Source organism: Arvicanthis niloticus, chromosome 2 (assembly GCF_011762505.2).
Source record: "Arvicanthis niloticus isolate mArvNil1 chromosome 2, mArvNil1.pat.X, whole genome shotgun sequence".
NCBI lineage: Eukaryota > Metazoa > Chordata > Mammalia > Rodentia > Muridae > Arvicanthis > Arvicanthis niloticus.
In genome coordinates this window covers 36,014,309-36,034,670 of record NC_047659.1, presented here as the reverse complement: position 1 = coordinate 36,034,670, position 20,362 = coordinate 36,014,309, and the positions used below count along the sequence as shown (strand labels likewise).

Here is a 20,362-nt window from a genome sequence, read left to right as displayed (position 1 = left end):
AATGAACACAGAACCGAGGACTCTCTGTCCTGCTGAGCTGCAGCAGCCAGCCCTGGGATGGAGTCCTGTAGAGCTATAACCTCAGAAACAGAAGACCCTTTTAAACTAAGTGTGGCTATTCTCTTTGTCACCAATGCCTGACAAAGAGCAATTTCTTAAAGGTAAATCCCAGCGCAGACTTTAATGGGTACCAATTAACTGTCTGTACTCTGGTCCTGTAAAATCCAATGATCTGTTTTATGGTTTTTGTTCTGTTTTGTGTTGGAGAATTAACCCAAGGCACTGTGCAAACTAAATGGGCTGGCACTCTACCAGAGAGCTACCCCGCAGCCTGCTCCTGCTTTAAAAGGATCATTTACCCATGCGAGATTTTTGTAACATCATAGATTGGGTCAACTGGGAAAATGCTGGTTTTGCAAACCTTAAAAATGTTGGCACATTTTATTACACAATATCATACCATCGTAATCATTAATATTACATGAGCTCTTAACTGAAAAATCCCGAGAAGCTACCAAGTGCAATGTGACAAGAGCCAAGTTCCCCAAAAAAAACTAACTTTCATTTAAAAGGCCGAGCTTCAGAATGATGACTGATGCGTGAGGTGTCTTTCTGTTGTTTCGTTTGTTTCTTTAATTGAAGTGACAGGCTCATTTCCTGCTCATTTCATCCCTTTGGAATAAAGTGTGTGATAAATGCGCAACTGTGAACAACCATAGTTTGCCAATCATTATTTCCAATAAATGTAATGTTTCATTTGAAAAGCTGCTAGTCTGGCTTGCAATTCAAATGATGGCAAAACACTTTACGGGAAGACAGCTATCAGACAGCGCGGGTGGAGAAATGCCTTGTGCAGACCTCCTACTTCACCATCCAGAATACTAAGAAGATAGGTACTCAAGGGTTGGGACTTAATAACACTAATTATTTTCAGTGTCTTATCGGGGGAATGCTTGAGTGAATGTTCAGTCCTGTGGCAAGCACGAAGCACTGAAGGGTATCAGGATGCTCAAGAGGCAATATCCTGCTCTGACAAGCAGTGTTGAAGTTCTACTGAGGAATAGTTACAGAGAGTTGTTACAGAGAGTTCCCAGCACCACTGTTCTGGTTTTCTGTGTCACTGTGGCTGTGACACAGTACTGAACAAAAGCAACTCAGTGGAGGGAAGGGTTTATGTTGTCCTTCGGGTTACAGCCAAGTACTCCAATAAATGTAATGTTTCATTTGAAAAGCTGCTAGTCTGGCTTGCAATTCAAATGATGGCAAAACACTTTACGGGAAGACAGCTATCAGACAGCGCGGGTGGAGGGAAGCCAGAACAGGAACTCAAAGCAGAAATGACAGGGAACACTACTCACTGGCTCGTGCTTAGCTGGCTTTCTTACACACAGCCCAGGACCACCTGCGTAGGGACACCACCCAAAGTGGGCTAGGCAATCCTATGTTGATGAACAATCAAGACAGAGAGGCCCGTGGGCCAATCTGATCTGGGCAGCTCCTCAATTGAGACTTCCTTCTCAGGTGACTGCAAATACACACCATACAAAAGCAGGAGGGGACTTCTTAGAGTTTTATAGCAGGAGGTAGGCTCAAAAAATGGTAATGAAGTGAAAATGATGAAAATTTATCATATGCATGTGTAGAACTGTCCAGGAGTAAGTATCTACTTAAGGAAAAAAAAAGTTTGACCTAATAAACACAGACAGGAACTGAGAGACACTTTAGGTCCTCAGCCCGCATTATGAGAACCTGTATGAAGTTGACCACTACATTCAAGAAAAGCCCTTTTCTTAGAAATTAAAAAACAAAACAAAACAAAAAACCCTATAGCCATGCCCCTCATGCACCTTCATTTTCTCAACTTCCTGAGGGTAAAAAGGCAGCTGCCTTCACCAATGCTTCCTTCTCCACTTACCTGTAACTTCATTCATTCACCTCCAGTACGCTCCTGAAATAGCCCTACTAACTGCATCTTGATGGCGTACCTCCATTTCTATTAACTTTGCACACTATGTCCTGCAAGGTGGAGAGTCGTAACCACCACGAGGTACATGGAGAGAGAAAGCATGGTTTCTCATGCCCGCTCCCCGAGCATCCTCTCTCCCTGTTACAGTATCTTTAAAAAAAAAAAAAAAAGAATTATTTATTTTATATTTGTGAGTACACTGTAGCTGTCTTCAGACACTCCAGAAGAGGGCATCAGATCTCATTACAGATGGTTGTGAGCCACCATATGGTTATTGGGAATTGAACTCAGGACCTTTGGAAGGGCAGTCAGTGCTCTTAACCTCTGAGCCATCTCTCCACCCCTGTTACAGTGTCTTAACAAAACCCCAAGGCTGCTCAGCAGTGTCTTCTCGAAATAGAATGATCTTTCTCCTTCTATCTAACTCACTTCATTTGGCTTCTAAGACAAAGGGTCCCTGGTTTATCTGCTGAGCTTGGAGCTTAGAGCCCACTATGGGTCCCCAATTTATCTGCTGAGTTTATAGCTTGGGGCCCTCTATGATTTTCCCACTCAAAGTTCAGCACTTTGACTTATTAGCTTTTCTGCTATCCCCAAGGGACAACCTCTCTAAAACAAGCTGCATCAAACAGTTGAGGCCCCTCATCCACGGCAGTCACCTCCACAGATTAGGGGTCATCGGTCTCTTCCTCTCAGGGCCTTCACCCATCCCCTGTCTCCTGACACTGCTCTACAGACTATATTTACCCCTTTCACTCTGGAAACCATTTTCTCAACACTCTCCCCCATGCTAGCCACAACCTGCTCTTTCCAGCTGTTCTCTTGCCTGATGCTATGGCTTGAATGTTTGTAAGTCTCCCTCCCATTCCTAACCCTCAGTGTGATAGAATATGGGGCCTTTGGGAGATGATGAGGGGTCCAGCAATGCACAGCCCTCCACAATGAGATCCATGTTGCATATGAAAGAAGGACCCAGTGATCCATCTCTGCATCATGAGGTCATAGCAAAAAGATGGCTACCTGAGAGCCAGAAAGGAGCCTCTTTGGAAAAGAAATCTGTAAGCCTTTACCTTCCAGGCCTCAAAAACTGTAGGGAAAAAAAAAAAAAAAAACTCAGTTTCTGTTTTGGATAAACTACTGAGGTAAGTAGTGTTTCTGACACAGGAGCCTAGCTAGACTACCAGGTAAATTCTAAAGCACAGAGCATCAGTTAAGCCTTCCCTGTGCTCAGCATCTTGACCTGCTGAACTAGCAGTTCACCACAGTTTGTATTCAGTACCATTCCTTCTCTGAATTACAGTCGCTTTGTGCACAGGTCTTTAATCCCCTACTAGACACCAAAGCTCAACGAAGAGAGGACCCCATGCATACTTGGTAACTCATTTCAAACAGCACCTAGCAAAGGGCTTTCACAAGTGAAAATCTACTGAAGGAAACAAAATCAACAGCTCCTCTACTCCCAGTCCTTCTTCCTCTGGGCATGTGCTAGGCATGTGCTAGGCATGTCCACTTCAACACTTCCACCAAAGTCTCAACCAACCATTAGAACAGGTGCACTGGCGTCTACAACACTGAAAATTAAAGACACATCAGGCTGGGGGTTACTTTCTTGGGAAAGGAAGGAGACTATAAATAGGGGAAATACAGTGATTTTTTTTTTAATTTCTAAAACTAGGTAGGGAACAGACAGATGCCATTATTCTTCAGGTCTCTTTTCCTCTCTACATCATTTCGAATGTAAAAATAATTTAAAAAAATAAAGGAATCAATAAAATACGACCATACACATTAATCTCAGAAGACGCCCTCTACTCTTCATAGGATAGTTTTTTGCTTAATTAAACTGCTACTTCATGTTGTTTTATTCTTGGTTTGTCTTGGCTTTTAAGACAAGGTCTTAGTATGCAGCCTGGGCTGGCTTGTAACTCACTATGGGTTTAAGGGCTAGCCTTAAACTTCCTCCCTACAGGACGCTTACATTACAGTCATGCACCGACCACACATCTAGTATGTGTGTTACTCTTCTCTGCAAACCAAACTGCTGAGGAAGAGGGTTCGTCCTATCTTGAGATGGATCACAGAGCAACGACTCATTAGGAGCTTTCTCACGCCTCCCTATCTCAGCATGCCTTGCTAAATGATTTAGTAAAGCAACCCTAAGTGAAATATGGATGTTCCTAATCCAAAGAAATAAAGCGATTTATTGCAGTTTAGTAATCCCCTGTGATTCCCCTGAGTTTCCTTCCCCTATAGAGGAAGAGGTATTGTTTGTGGGGCTCGGGGAGGGACGAGCTGAGCTGAGTTTTAATGACAGGATGCTTACAAATAAAGGGCCTGTTCTACTTGGTGCATAGGTTATGAGGACCATTTGACAGAGGAGGTAGGGGAGGAATGAGAGAAGTATTGTTTCCTCCATCCATTAAGTCACTGTTTTTGCCAGAGTAAAAAAAAAAAAAGTGTGTGTTTCAAACATATTTCAAAATATTAAAAAAATATATAGTACGACTTTCCTCACAGATGTTTACAGGCTTGTGTAAACTTTAATAATCCAGCTCTTTGCTTATCAAACGTTCATCTGGTTGAACCTACTTCCCCAGTTTTGTTTATTTTAATAAACAAAATGTATATGCTCATTGGTCTTATTTTTCTTTTGACTTAAATTCCAAACAGTGGGAAGAAAAAAAACAAGAATTAATAGAGTTGTGTGGCCATTAAAACAAAACAAGGTGTCTAGGAGAGTGTAGCTCAGACATTTGGAATAAACTGATATGCCGGGCAGTGGTGGCGCACGCCTTTAATCCCAGCTCTTGGGAGGCAGAGGCAGGGGGATTTCTGAGTTCGAGGCCAGCCTGGTCTACAGAGTGAGTTCCAGGACAGCCAGGATTACACAGTGAAACCCTGTCTCAGGGGAAAAAAGAAAAAAGAAAAAGTAATAAACTGATACTGCACAAGTCTATGTAAAATTTCCAAGGCATCTCAGGAGGAGCTGTGCTCAATCGACTGTTAATCTGCTGGATACTGCCATGTTACTACTGATAGCAGCCGGAGGGTCACAGACATAAATAGGGGCGCCCCAAGGAAGCATGGGAGGCAGGAAGGTCAAACTTTCAAGTGGAACTTGAGTGACGATGCTGATATTAAACTCTGGGAATTAGAGTTTACCCATCATGCTTCTGTACATGCTAGGCTTATTATTCAAAGCTTGGTTGGTTCCACTCAGCATAAGTGTCCACTTTAGGTTCAATGATCTGGATGTAACACTTACACTTTGATATGGCAGTCTTAATTAACTCCCTTGAAACTTAAAAGATTCCAGGAGGATTACAAATCTCGCCACCCTTGGTTAATTGTCAAATTCAATTTCATTAGGCAACTGCCTTGCCATCAGCCAACAGAGTAAGTGCTGGGGTTTGTGCCACATCGTGGCTATCTCTACATATAAATATGTACCCAGAAACACGAACCATACCACTGTCTCACACCCACAAAGAGGAACACACCTTATTTCTTGGGCTCTCATCTGCAACCTATCCAGACTGTGATTTGGGTCCTAATGGGGTCTGAGGAAGCTGAATCAGACAGCTGGGATCTTAGGAATGAGCACACATGCAAGTTTTGGCCACTCTAGCAAGACCAATGGCTGCTCGTGAGTTTAGCTTGGCCCAGAGTCAAGTATACACACACCTCCTCCTGCCAGGAAAGGCATCCAAATCTGCCTCAAGCCAGAGGAGAAAAGTTGACAATGAGAATTATTTGTAACCACTTTTCTTAGTCCAATAAAAATTCTAAGTCTGTCTCCTTGTTTCACATCAGAAGAATCCAACATAGAACCCCATGAATCCTCCTGATGGTATCCACCTAACACAGTCAAAACTCCAGGACTTTAATCAAGCCAGGACTACAAAGCCTTTGGTCAGTAGAGATTCTGGTATAGGGTGACAGAATTAATCTGAATTGAGTATGATGACCAGTACTCACATTTGAAGAATATTTCTGTTTTCCCTTCAACACATAGGAGAAAAACAATGTGGGGAAGTCTTGCTATATATGTCACAGGCTCTGTTAGGTCCAAAGTGGCCCCCCAAAATGGCAGTGCTGGTGACAAGTTCTAAACAGGACTTTGGCCAGGTAAATAGAAGGATTTTTTATTAGGTAGACAGAGGTCTAAAGGGGAGGGGTATTTACCAGGAAGTTCCTTTAATTTACCCCAAAGGGGCAGGGGCATCTAGCTATCAATCAATTGAACAGCCAGTGTCAGCTCAAAGACGCCACCCTGATGACTGTCATACAAGATCTGCTTGCTTCTGTGCCATTTGACTCTTCTCTCTGTGCCTCTCCACCTGCCAGAGATAGTCTTAGTTTGATCCCCAATAAACCATCCTTTCTATTCATGGAGTGGCCAGTTCAGTGGTATCCCCGAGCCCTCACAGCCATCTGACCTAAGGGGTCACTAACATGAACCCTCTACCTTCAACACATACACCAACTGCTTTGTTTCCCTAGTCACAAATCTTCAATGCAAGCTCCTTCTACTACAGAAATGGTACCTGGACCCAAAGAACAGGATGGCCTCCTCATGCCGACATCAGCATCCAGTTCCTGTCCATCCTGTACCATCTCCCTTTTACCTATCCCAGCTTCTGGGGTTCATTTCCAGGTATATGTTCAGCATTATGCACTCTACTGTCCAACCATACCCTACCTCCTCCCGTGCCTCATCAGACACAGAACGCACACAGTGGTTATAGAAGGAAGGGGTCTCCATCCCCACCACAAGGGAGGCAGATGAGGGCTGGCTGCAGGCATTCCACAGTAGAAATCTGGCTGAGTGTTCTCTCCATGGGTGAGCATCTCTCAGTGTTACAAGTTATTAGACGCTTGTGTTCACACAGAGGACAAACCGAGCTTTTAGAGGCTAAGAGTTTTACTCTCATGTTTGTGGAAGGAAACACACTACGGGTTTAGAACATTCTGTGGACCAATCAAATCCTAGACAAGAGCAAACAAGTAAATTCTTGGGTCGATTAAAAATAAAGAAACTATCCAGGCAGTGGTGGTGGTGCACACCTTTGATCCCAGCACTTGGGAGACAGAAGTAGGTGGATCTCTATAAGTTCGAAGCCAGCCTGGTTTACAGAGTGAGTTCCAGAACAGCCAAGGCTATATAAAGAAACCCTGTCTCAACAAACAAACAAACAAACAAACAACAAAAGCAAACTATTAGTGAGTCTTTTAAACACTACAAGCATTGACATATGTTATACTTTTTGACTTAGAAGTGGGTATGGGGTGTGATACATTAATTTTATGGCAAAAAGAAAAAGAAGCTTCAATCAGTTTGGATTTTCATTTCTTTGTCCCTAATCCAATCCCCCCCGCCCCCCAAAGAAAATCACAGATGTTTAACTTTTAAAAAGCTTTCCAAAGTCACCATGTGTTCTTAAGTGAGTTTGTCTAGTGAAAGTCTCAGATTCTCAGCCAAAGCCTGCTCTTAAATATTCTGGAAGAGCAATGTGTTTATATAAAACAAAAACAAAAAACCAAAGTCAACTGGCTTTGCATGTCTCCCGAACCCAGCAAGGTCAGAATCCAGAGGACACAAGACCCAACCCTTAAACAATCCAAATACACCCAACTCAACTATTCCTGCCACTTGTACACAATTTCAAGAATTCACATTAGCTAAACAAATCTCTGTCAACTGCCCAAGGGGAAAAAACTTCCCAAATACATTTGGTTCAGCGAAGCATTCTTGCAAGAGACTCTCAGGTTTCTTTCAGAAATGGAGAATGCTACTTACTATGCACAGTCTTAAGGGAAAGAGGCAGACATGGTGGAAAAGGTACTCTTACCAGTCTCACTGGGCTCTGAGGGCTTGGAGCCGTCTCTGAACGGGATCAAAACTGGATCTCCTGGCACCCTGGGGCTTTCCACATACTTGGGCTTCCTGACAGGACCTGCAGAGGGAAAGATCTGACTGTAGCTAATTTTTTCCAGATGCAAACAGAGCTTCAGAACATACAGTGTGTGCCCTTACCAGGACCCAAACACACCTTCCTCCCTTGAACACACAGGCTGCTGTCAGTTCAGAGCAGACACAAGAATGTCCAGTCTAGTCTGCCAGAGGAAAACAGGGTGAGCTCCATTTGGAGAACATAAATTCTGACTGAAACTGAAGCCACTCTCCTTCGCTGCAGTTTCCATGGTTGTCCTTACTGTGTGACAAATAGGTGATTTTGACATGTTCAGATCTACACAGTGGTAAGGGCTGCTGTTCTACTGAGATGCCATTTTCCTCTCCCTGGGATACAGATGCTTTGGTTGCTTGGTATCTCCAAGCCAGGAGTTGTGAATTACAAACAGCTGGCCTCAGTATCAACATGCCGAGCAGCCACTGAATGCAGGCCTCTTATCGGGCTGATGACGCATGGCTGCTTTCTTGGCAGCTGAAGCAGCTGCCCTCAAGTGGGTGTGGCCAACAGTCCAGCACAGATCTGGGAACTAGGAATACTGAGAGTCTTATTCCCTTCCCCCAACCAAAACTTATCAGAAAAAGCTGGCATTTTCATTTTATTTTTGAGTCAGGCAGGCCTAACTGACATCCATCCTCCTGCCTCAGTCTCTGGAGTGATTATAGGTATGTACCACCATACCATTAGGATTCTTTATAATTTTATGTTTTTTTCCCCCCTCCAGAGAAAGCTCTTGGAATTCTTAATGAGACTGAATGGAACTCCCATTCCCTGCTGCTGGAGACAAAGATGCAGGCACTCTGGAAAACAGCTTAGCAGTTGTTCAACAGAGTTATCATGTGGTCCTGCAGTTCTACACACATGTGGATATAAGTCCACATAGAAACTAGTAGACTGTGTTCACAGAAGCATGATTGCTATAACCAGAGGCCCATCAACAGATAACACAGAATACTGGAATACTAGGAAAGGAGAAGAGATGAAGCATCTATTCATGCTGCAACATGAATGAACTTTAAATATGTTAAGGCTATATCTTACATGATTCCTTTCAACATGTAATCTCCAATGTAGGTGAACCTACAGAAACCAAAGGTTTGAATGGTTGCCAGGGCTAAAGATATGCCAGCTTTTTGGGTAATGAGTAATGGGATTCTTTGATGGGTAACAAGATGTTCTAAAATTAGAATCCAGCAATCATTCATAACACATCTGCGCACATGCTAAAAAACGACAGTTCTGCACATATCTGTATAGGTAAATTGCTTGGTCTGTGGACTAGACATACAGAAAAGTAAAAAGAATGCCTATTTGCACCACCTAAATAGCATTTTGGTTCAGAATCACCTGTTTGACCTTGTTACAGCTTGCACAAGGTCACAGAGAAAGGGTGGTGAACACCGCTCCAGACAAGCTACAATGCCCGTCCTCTAACCAGCCTAGGCCAGTGCCGCCGCCCCCCCCCCCTTGCTTCATCCTCACATCCTGTGAAAGGGTGATACAGACAGACTCTGAACAACCTCCTGTCTATACATCTCACATGTCTGAAAGAGCTTGCTCGAAATATGGCTTATGGTGAGAGATGCTGCCATCTAAAGGTTTACTGTAAAATCATCTATATGCCTAGAAAAATAATCTAATTCTAGCCAGCGGTAATGCGCTGTATCTAAAACAGGCTGTGTTATCAGAGGAGCTTCTATTTGGAAAAGGATGCTATTCAAACCTTAGAACACACGATTACAAATGACTAAGTATTTAAGTACATGGTTGCTTTAAAAAATGATCTAACTCTATCAGAAGACTTTTTTGAATTTTATTATAATGGTTACAGAAATGGAGAACCATGTTCACAGTCTAAGTGGGGACTGATGCCTGTACAACAGCATCCAGATCGTGTCTAATATGTCCACACTCAAGATGCATAAGAGGGAAAACAAAAAGGCTAAAGCATTTGACAGAAGAACAGAAACAGCAAGGTGGCCAGAACAGGACAAAGAAACAGAGCTGGGCACATGCGAGCTAAAAACTATTCAGGCTTTGGGTTTTCCCCAGCTCCTTACAACAGCAACTCGGAGTGCAGCTATCTTGTCTCTTACAGTTAAAGGGCAAAGAGGCAGCAAAGCCTCTGATTACAACTGTCTGATGATATGTAGCTGTTACAGCTTCAGCCTTACCCACTCACTGCTCCAGATAGATACCCTGCCCTGCTACCCAGAACTCATCCAAGCTCAACAGCAACAAATCCAATGATCTAGTTCCAGGCTTCAAGGAATTTACCCAATATCCCCTCAAAAACACCCTCTCTTAACAGTTCGGCACTTTCTTAAAATGTAGATCACTCCCCAGGCATAGCAAGTGGTTACTGTGAAAGGTGGGCACAAGGAGCCTTCTGTCACTCAGAACCTTCAGAAGCCACCCCCATCAGTTTAAGCCACACCCATATGCAATGGATCCAGGCCTGGAGCAGCAGTCCAGTCATCTCAACTCAACTACTGGAGAAGCAAAGCCAGGATAGCAGGTTCAAGGCCAACAGAGGAACTTCCTGGACAGCCTGGGTAACTTAGTGAGGCTATCTGCAAACACAAAGTAAAAAGAGCTCAAGGACACACCTTACTAGACCACTCACCCGTCTATCACATGCACAGCCCAGGTCAATCCCTCCTTCAAAGTCTTGCTTACAAGTTCCTGCTTGCCAATACGAAGGAATCAAGATGTTAAAAAGAAGATCTGGACACATCTAGGGTCAATCACCGTTCAATCACCTCCTTTCTCATTTCCCTTTTATTCCAGTCTCAGTATGCTCCCGGGGTTAGGAGACAGACAGACTGACAAGGCTCTTACAATGGGGGCAAAATTCATGAGGACATGGAGCAGACCAATTTGGTTTCCAAGCATAAACAACAATAATGCTGAATATGAAAGAAGACCTAGAATACAGTGAGGTAAGCCTTTCATCACCCACTAAGCACACATCTATGCATTCAAGATGTGGGAAGAACTAGTAACCTGGGGAGAAAAGAAGAATGTTCACCATTTTTAGGTCAGGAAACTGAGGTTCAAGTTAAACCCAACAATTTGCTCCAAGCACTGAGGAACTCACACAGCTGCCTGTGCAGTTCTGAAGCCCAGGATTTGAAACTCCACTGGGAATTCTAGAGCGAGAACAGGGAATTCAGTGCAGGTAGCAAAGCTTTTATTCATCCTGCGTGTCCCTGATGCCCCCTAACTTTTACTAGCAGCAGAAATATTAGAACGAATATAAACAACTGTTCTCCAGCACGACCCTTTTATTTAAATTGCTTTTCACGAACAGCTGAACCGCCGACGCTGTAAAACAAGATACATTTATAGGCAGAGAGGTTTTATTCTTGCCCCAGTTGATCGTTAGAGAATTCGTGCACACTTTATATCAAGCAAAGCAGATGAAGGCTCGTTTGCCCTCTCTCCCTCGGAAACACCATTAAAGTCGCAGTAAAGGGATTAAACAGAATCGGCGAGGAAAAAAGCTGGCTACAGGTGAGAACCAGACTTCTTTCTGAGGTAGGGAAGAGAACTCACGGAGCAGAGGACGAAGCAGAACAGAAAGCTAAGGGGTCACAGAGCCTCAGAGTCACAGACCAGTCAGAGAGAGGGCTCGGTGAGGCCAGGTTAGGCCTTTTCCTGAGCCAGGAATATTTCTTCCCTGATCCTGGCAGATAAGTTTATTTCTGGGAAGAATGAATTCAAAGCCCCCGAGACGTGTAGTGTTAAAATGAAAAACTAGGATAAAAGAATGTTATGTGCATACTAATGTGCCAAAGAGATACATACCACCTACACTTTACTCTGCTGTGGTAAAACGGACAGAGACTGTGGACACAGGCAGGATGCAATGTAGATGGCACGTCTCTGAGGAAGCTCAGACCTACCAAGTACCGTAGCTAGCAGTCCCGACCATCACACTGTAGCACAGCCTGAATGTGCATCAGTAGTGTAGACCCTCAGCACACAGCCATATGTAAGTAAGGATATGGGGGGCCCCAGATGGATTCTATCGACTAAAGGCCCTGCCCCACAACTCATTTAAAAGGACTAAGGTCATACAGGGAGGAATAAATACCTCCAGAAAGAAAATAAGCGTGTACTACGACAAAGAGCATTCAGTCAGGAATGTGTCAGCCAAGTAGGCTGCAGCTGCAAAGTGAGGACAACCGAGGCCATACTAGTGCGGTCACCCTCGCTGGTCTTCACCCTGAATGGCCATCTACTAAACCATAGCAACAATGATCTGGGTACCATCCATGCTAAAAGTCACTCCAAATACGGCAGCCAGACAACTGCGGACACAGATTAATACTGAAAAGCCCATTTCCCTTAAGTCCCAGCACATGTCCACGCCCAGCTTGTTTAAAACAAAACACTACACTCCCCTCCCCTTAAGTACTGACGGCTTTAAAACAAAACAGCTTTTCCCCTTACACAAACCAAGAAGGGAAGACTCGAAGCAAGTGCCCAAAGAGTATTGCACTTCTGCTTTCTCTGTTTTAAGGCAAGAGCTCCGAAAAACACGAATGTCATTTTCTGAGTGTGAGCTAATGTGTCTCCTTGGCCAGATGCCTCTTCCTGGCCACTCCTGAATGGTTATCCCTGACGACCACATCAAGAAGCTGTCCATCCACCTTTAGTGGTGTTGCTACAGTGTGGTCTGAGGATCTCAGGATCTCAGACCATGCTTCAGTAGCAAAGGGAGACCCATAAAGACCACAGTGACCTCCCTGCTCCTGTAGGCTAATAAGGGTCTGATGGCTGTAGCCCAGCCTGGTCCAGATTAAGAAGCTTAAGGTAATGAATGGTGTTTTCTTTGTTGTTGTTGTTGTTGTTGTTGTTGTTGTTGTTGTTGTTGTTGTTGTTGTTGTTTTAAGCTGGGTCACAGTTGGCCCAGGCTAGCCACATGTAGCCCAAACTGCCATATAATAGAATATACAATTTACCCAGGCTGACCTTAAAGAGCACAATCCTCCTGCCTCCACCTACTAAGGGCTAAGATTACAGATATACACATTATATCTGGTAAATGGCCTTTCCTTGATCATAAATTAAACTTATTCCATATGGGTTCTATTTATCTATTTATTTTGGCTTTTCAAGATAGGGTTTCTCTGCATAGGGCTGTTCTGGAACTCACTTTGTACTCCAGGCTAACTCAGAGATCAGCCTGCCTCTGCCTTCCAAGAGCTGGGATTAAAGGCCTCTGCTACCCTTGCCCCGCCTGCCGGCGAACTTTAAACCTCTTTCCCTATACCAATCTGCTTTCCTCAGCTCTCTATGTGCTAAAGAAGGGACTCTCAAACTGATAAAGGACCCTCAAAAATCCAAGGAAACAAAGAAAAATGTGCCAAACAGAAGATACAGTCACAAAGTTTCAGGCACCAAGTGGTCAGAGCACAGCAGATGCTCTCAGCTGCTTTAATCCCAGAGAAGGGCCTGGAAGGCCTTGGCAAAGCCACCCTGGTGGTTGCTATATTGTGCAAACGGAAGGCCCAGCCTTGCCCCGCTCAGTATTCTGTCTCTGCACGCATACACTCTTCCCAGCGGCCAGCTTTCCTACTCTTTTGGACTTTTTCACCACACAGCTACTCTGCAGCTTAGAAACTGCCTTATAAGGAATGTTTTTAAGGAGAATAATAGAAATAAAGCAAGCTGGGCTTTATCTCCAGGCAGTGAAAGAGGGGAGGGTGGAGGTTACTCCTCATTTCAGAGTGTTTCTGTTAAAAATAATTCTGTGTGTGTCTGGGTACGCAATTATTGGGGTGAGGAATACCTGAGGTTACCTACTGCATAGCAGCAAAGGTCCCCTCAATTTTATCTGGGCTCAGTTTTCACCTAGTGTTGGAAGATGGGCACGGGATAAGAAAATCAAGCAGGCTAAGGCGTCTCTTGGCGGGAGAGTGTTCTTCTTTATTTCTACAGCAAATGTTTTTCAGTAGCAAATTCAAATGGCAAACCACAGTGGGCTACTCCTCTCAGTCTTGAGGGGTTTTTGGTTTCAATCTTTAAGGAACTGGTTCGGGACAGGGTTGGAAATGGCTCAGTGGGCAGGACACTTGCTGCATGCAAGCATGAGCGCCTGTGTTCTGATCTCAACGTTCACATTAATAAAAACAGGTATGCCCATGGGTACGCGTCTGTAACCACAGCAGGTGCGCTGGGGCTTACTAGAGACCAGCCCAGTTCCAGGTTCAGTGAGAGACCCTGTCAGTTCCTGTCACAAAGGAAGAAGGGAAGAAGGAAGACTGTGACAGAGCACACACCTTTTCTTAGAAGCAGAGTCTTGAAGTCTGGACCTGGCTATGTAGACCAAGCAGGTCTCCAATTCTCAGTGACCCTCCTAAGTGCTGCAATCAGAAGCATGCACAGACATGGCACCTGGCTGCTCTTTCTTTTTGTTGTTGTTTTAGTTAGTTGGTTAGTTCGTTGGTTTTTATAACAGGGTCTCACTATGTACCTCTGGCTAGCTTCGAACTCACTGTGTAGACCAAGCCTGTGATCCTAGCACTTTGAAGGTAGAGGCAGGAGGCTGGAGAGTTCAAGGCCATCCTTGGCTACACTGTAAGCTCAAAGTTTGTCTGAGCTACACAAAATCCTGCTTTGAAACTGTAAAGATGGTGGCAGGCAGCAATAACAGTTAATAAAGCCCTGTCAGCTGAGCTGGATACAGAGACCATCAAAGATACCTAAGGCCCTCTCACACAGTGGACAGACCTTGCAGAACACAAACACCTTCAACCACACAAAAGAGGCAGCTGCTGACAATGCAGAACAACCTAACAACCTAGCTCCCGTTCTGCTGGTGAGACTACAAAATGTTCAAGTGCTTTCAAGAATAGTTGATGCTCTCATACGAAATATATCATACATATCATATGATCCTGCCAATTCCACTCCTAGGTCCCCAAAGTCCAGCCTCAAGAGAAAGGAAACATGTGCATATACAGAAGCCAGTGTGTGCACAGTTAGAACAACTTCATTTATCACCACCCCAAACTGGAAACTACCAAGTGTCTTCCACCTAGCAAATGGTCAAGATATGGCACGCACATGCAGAGGACTACTTGTGAAACAGGTAGTAAAAGTTTGTTGATGCCCACTATGACACGCATGAGTCCCAAGTGCACCCAACCAAGAAGCCGAACTCAAAAGGCCATGTACTGGATGATTCTACACATCACCTATGAAAAGGCAAAATTCTGGGTTGGGAGAAAGACTACGGGCTTCCAGGGCTTTGGGGTACAGCCGACTATAACGGAACAGTATGAATATACTGGGATGAAGAACTGCTCTCTGTCTTCACGCAATTTCAATGCATTTGTTGAGCCTGAGGCTCTGTGCCGAGAGACGCCCCCATTTCCTCTTCTCTCTTTCCTTTGGCAAGGGATGTGGACATATCCGCACAGTAACTTAAAGTGTTCACGAGGCCTTCAGGTAATGCTGTGTTACAAGTGTGTGATAACATAAGACACGTCCATGATCGAGACGCTTGATTTCTAGAGGTCTTCAGAGATTCGGGGGTTAGGATAAGATCCCTGAGGTAAGGAACCATCTGGAAGTATCCAGACAGGTCCCAGATACATGCAACCTAGTATGAGAAAGGAGGGAATAAGACTGTCCTAGGTTATAAAGACAGAAGTAGAGAGCGGAGCAATGCGGTAGGAAGCATGTAGACCCACCGGAAGCTACAGAAGGTAAGAGCTCTCCTCGACAAGGACTCTATGGACGGCTGCCTGCGGCTCAGAGAGATAGGGTATCCGAAGCTGAAACCACCAAATTGAGATAATATGACACCACAGCCCCAGGGAACACCTATTCTTTAATACCAATACAGGAGCGTCGCTTTGCCCGACTCCTTCTAGCACCTCCCCCATGAGGGACAACTTCCAGTGACCACGGTACCTATGAGTAATGTGGACTGTGAAAAAGGAAGGGCAGTAAGTGTCTTGTTTCAACTGTTATGTATCTGACTGCTCTGTACTCGAAGCCAACTTTAATCCTGACATAATAACACACATTTTTCAGTCCTAATCTCACCTCTCCTGGGTTGAGTTTACCAGCTGTCCTACAACCTAAGCAGAGCTTAGAACTAAATGAAGAGCTGAAATAAACTCAAAGAAGCAACACGGCTGTGGTATATTTAGGAACAAGCTTGTCACTTCTGCCAGAACCAGGGAGGATATCTACTAGAGAATTCTAGTCTTTAAAAAAAGTGCAGTGAATGGAGTGACTGAGCAGCCTGCAGGTCCTGCATGAACTGTGTGAGTCTCAGCTTGGGATGAAATTCATATTAAATATGATTTTTGAATTAATTAATAAATGCAAGACTCAGAAACTGGATTTAAATGCTATGGAACCTATGCTCTAAATTGTAACTAGAATGCACTGAAAAGCAATGTAAGATTCATTTTAGAGATTAAAGGCTTGTCTTAAGATTGTCTCTCCACCTGGTAAGGTCAAGCCTTCCTTTCAAAATATTAGTGGAAGAAAAGGGACTCAAACTCCAAGTTCCTCCTTGTCCTCCAGCTCCTACCCAGGTGGCAAGGCTGCCCACCATGCATCACTGCCCATGTCCTTGAAAGTACAAGGCAGATCACTGCTGTGCTGTTGTTGGCTGTGTGTTGAGGAAGCACTCTGGCCTCAACCACGAAGCCATCGCTGCAGTCAGGACCTTACTGTATATGGTCAATAATCGGAAGTGCAGACTAGGCTTGTGTCAGACAAACAGGCTTGACTGTGAGATCTCTGAAAAAGCACACACCTTCTGCGTACTGAAACATCTGCAGACATCAGGCAGTGATGTTCTGAGAGGAGCTGTTAGTCACTTTGGAGTCTAAACAGCACGCCTACTGCCATCGCCTGCAGTGACCCAGACCGCTGCAAACCCCTCAGCAGTAGGGCTGACTGTCAGTGTTCTGGGTTCAAGACAACAGAAAGAAGGATTTCTAGCCTGAATACACCACAGTCCAGGTGCCTGTGGGACTTTTATTAGTGAAAGCTGCTACAATGTATCTGATCGTCCTACTAAAGCTGAGATTACCATCAGGTTGAGAATGTCTGACCTTACATCTATGCTTTCAAGGTGTGTATGTATGTGTGCACAGGGTACCCATGCCTGGGCTCATGAAGAGGCCAGGAGAGGGCACTAGGTCCCTCAGAGTTGGGGCTGGAATTAACAGGCACTTGCCAGACAAGAGTGTGTCCAAATTCGTGTCTTTGTGAATGAGCAGAAACCACTGTTAATCCCTGGGGCACCCATCCAGCCCAGGTTGCTTTCTTTTCTTTTTAGGACAATGATGACTAATCTATCTTTTATCTAAACTTGGTAATAATAATATAATTAATATATACCAAAATGGTGACCTCCCTTTGAAAAACAAAACTAATTTTCTTTTTAAACTTGCTGCTAGAACAGTTAAGAGTTACAGAATTTAGAAGAAATTGTCCCTGGAACACTCAATATTTACCACAAGGTGGCGCTGCTCCAATGTCAGTTTCAGACAAAAGCCCTGAGGCTTGCTGAGAGAGGTTTCACCACCATCAAGGCAAGAAATGATTGCTACCCTAAGCAGTATAAAGTCCTGGATGTTTTTAAGGTTTTGGGTAACACATATGCGCTTAGCAGTTACACTAAGGAATTCAGTCTCAGAGGTAACAACTTCCTGCCCTTTGTACACTTGGCCTAACAGAACAGAGCCTAAACAGCATACCCACATAGGCAGGTCTTTAGTTTCACAGAGAGCATGCAAAGGCATGAATACTCCTAGTTACACAAGGAAAATTCTGAAAGTCCATGCACACTTAAATCTGTACTGGAATAAATGAACGGGGAAAAAGGCAACTATCAAGATACAGATTTATATAGGCACATAGGTATATAAATACAAATTATATAGGTACTCCATGTTCAGAAGTGGTGAGCTTCACTCCAGCCCGTACAGGTGGGCTTTGCACAGTGACCATGCAGAGAATAAAGTGTGTTCTTTTTGTGGTGGATGGAAACAGGGAGGGAAGAAGACAGAGTACATTCCGTGGAGAAAGTGAACGGCCACAACCTTGGCTGGATGATTAAAATCAACCAACAGAGGTGAACTACACTGTTGGTACACACCTACGGCTCTGTGGGATGAAAAAGCCACCTCAAATTCCTAAGTCCTGGCCCATGGTGAGAAAAACATCAGACACGTTGCAATAAGCAGGCACTCTACAAAATATCATACCCAAATCACTAGGGTCATCGAAACAACGAATGTCTGAGAAACTGTCACAGTCAAGATTATATGGAGACGCCTTTAATCTCAGCAGAAGCAGGCTGATCTCTGAATTTGAGGCCAGCCTGGTCTGCAGAGTTCTAAGACAGTCTGGGATACAGAAAGAAAACCTATCTCAGAAAACAAAACAAAACAAAAACCAAACAAAGGAACAAAAAAGTATCTATGGAGACATGATCTCTGAACGTGATATGATAATGTGGACCAGAAAAAGAGAATTAGAGATGGGGGGAAAACCCCACAAACACAGACTTTAGTAGGTTATCATTATTGGTTCACTAATTATATTAAATGTATCACACAATGTTCTGTGTTAATGACAGATTGATTGTAAGACATATGGAACTTCTTTATACTGTTCTTTCAATCTCTCTATAAATCTAGAAATACTCCAAAATAAATACTTATAAAAAAAATAAAGCCAAAGATCACCCAAGACTCAAACAGTAAATGGCGGGTGCTGTTGGATGCAGAAGCGCCTATTCGCATGGCGGTGTGTGTGGCCTTGTAGACCCACACGCTTAGAGGACGCAGGGGAAGCAGAAAAGCTCAGCTCCACTGCTGGCCACGGGAAGGCAAACAAACAGCAGTGTGAGCCTGTGTCTTTTGTGCCAACCAGAGCTCTTGAGAATGATCAGGTCTAAGGCCACTGTCCTCTCTGGGTGGCAAGCCAGTGAGGTAGGATGGTGAGCCAGGCTTTGAAATCAGAGGTGAATTCAAGTGCTAGCCAATTACTGATTGGGTGTGTAACCTCCAGGAGAGCCTAAGCTCCCAGGGCTAACCTAACCTCCCAGGGCTCTCCACCAACTGTTGATGGGGTTGGTACTTACATCTGGGATTTAAAATGTGTGTACTGAATAAATTCTAACTCTCCCATCCTAAGTGGTAAAAGTCAAGGAAAACCACGGTCTAGGCTGAATGAGACCACCGAGTACTTTCGTAACTGTGTGCCAGACTACAGCAGTGACCATCTATCTACATATTGTCCATGGCTGCTTTGTGTCACAATAGCTGAACCCAGTGGTTGCAACAGAGATCACAGTAGCCTAATGGAGCGCCTGTCTGGCCCATGGCAGAAGATGGCCAACTCAGGTCAATTGGTGTATTTCCAAATGCTAACAGAAACTTTTCATTCCTTATCATACTTGACCTTCAACATCCTGAACTACCTTCTTCCTCAAGGCCAGAGACCTGAGTGTTGGTTCTGTATTCGGACTCCCTTGTGTTCTGCACAAACAGGGCTCCACAGGAGACCCAAAGTCCCTGGCACGCTAAGTCATGTGAGTGTACATGGTAGTGAATTACACCACAGCTACACCCGGCTTCCAACAGAAACAGCATTCCTTAGACTTAGCATCTAAGGACCAATTAGTGCCTTGGAGTTCTTATTTTTCAAAAATGTAGGAGTCCTGCCCACCTTAGAAATATAATAAAAACTGTATGGGGGGGGGGGTGTAAAGGTACAAAGAACAACTTTTTTTTTTCCTTCCAAATCAAAACTCACCCTCAAAAACCAAACTGAAGCTCTGGCAAATTTCCCAACTGGCTCTGCCAAGACAGAGATCCTCCAGCTCTGGACTGCTAGGCAGAGGCACGGGCAGTGTCTCAATGGTGATCCACTGATATCCCAACTGCTACGGCAGCATCATGTGTGATGCCGTGATGTGGCACACTGTCCCTGCCCTGAGCCACTGTCTATATTCTACCCCCCCCCAAGTTCTCATGTGTAAATATGTAGCTGCCACCCAGTGTTTCTCCTGACATTTTCTCAGACCGACCTCTGCCTCACTGCATTCTCTCATCACTGCAGAGAATGAAGCCGCTGTAAGAGTTCCAACCAGTCTCAAGTCCCAGCTGGCAAGCAGAAAACAGACACTGCTCGAAACCTCAAACCTCTTTCATTCCGCTGTATAAAAACACTCAAAGGACATTACTGACAAAAAAAAAAAACAAAAAAACAAAAAAACAAAAAAACAAAAAAAAAACAAACAAACAAAAAAAAAAAAAACCAAAAAAACAAAGTAACAAAAAACTTAAATCCTCCAGGCTCCGTGGCCCAGCTGCAACTGTTTCCATCTTCCTGGCTAATGTTCCTTGTCCCCGCTATTCTCAGGCTCCACCCACCC

At 44.2% G+C, this 20,362-nt stretch overlaps 1 protein-coding gene across 8 annotated transcripts in view; it reads right to left on the bottom strand.

The window, feature by feature from the left end:
• The window catches only part of Tanc1 (tetratricopeptide repeat, ankyrin repeat and coiled-coil containing 1), a 234,757-nt gene that overhangs the window by 82,813 nt on the left and 131,582 nt on the right, over positions 1 to 20,362 (bottom strand). For 7 of the 8 annotated variants that reach the window (XM_076928786.1, XM_034494295.2, XM_034494294.2 and 4 more), the window contains one exon: positions 7,819 to 7,923. The exons of the other annotated variant lie outside the window; for it this stretch is intronic. In XM_076928786.1, the coding sequence (XP_076784901.1) occupies positions 7,819 to 7,923 (105 nt within the window). The remainder of the gene's footprint in view (positions 1 to 7,818; positions 7,924 to 20,362) is intronic. 8 annotated transcript variants of the gene reach the window in all.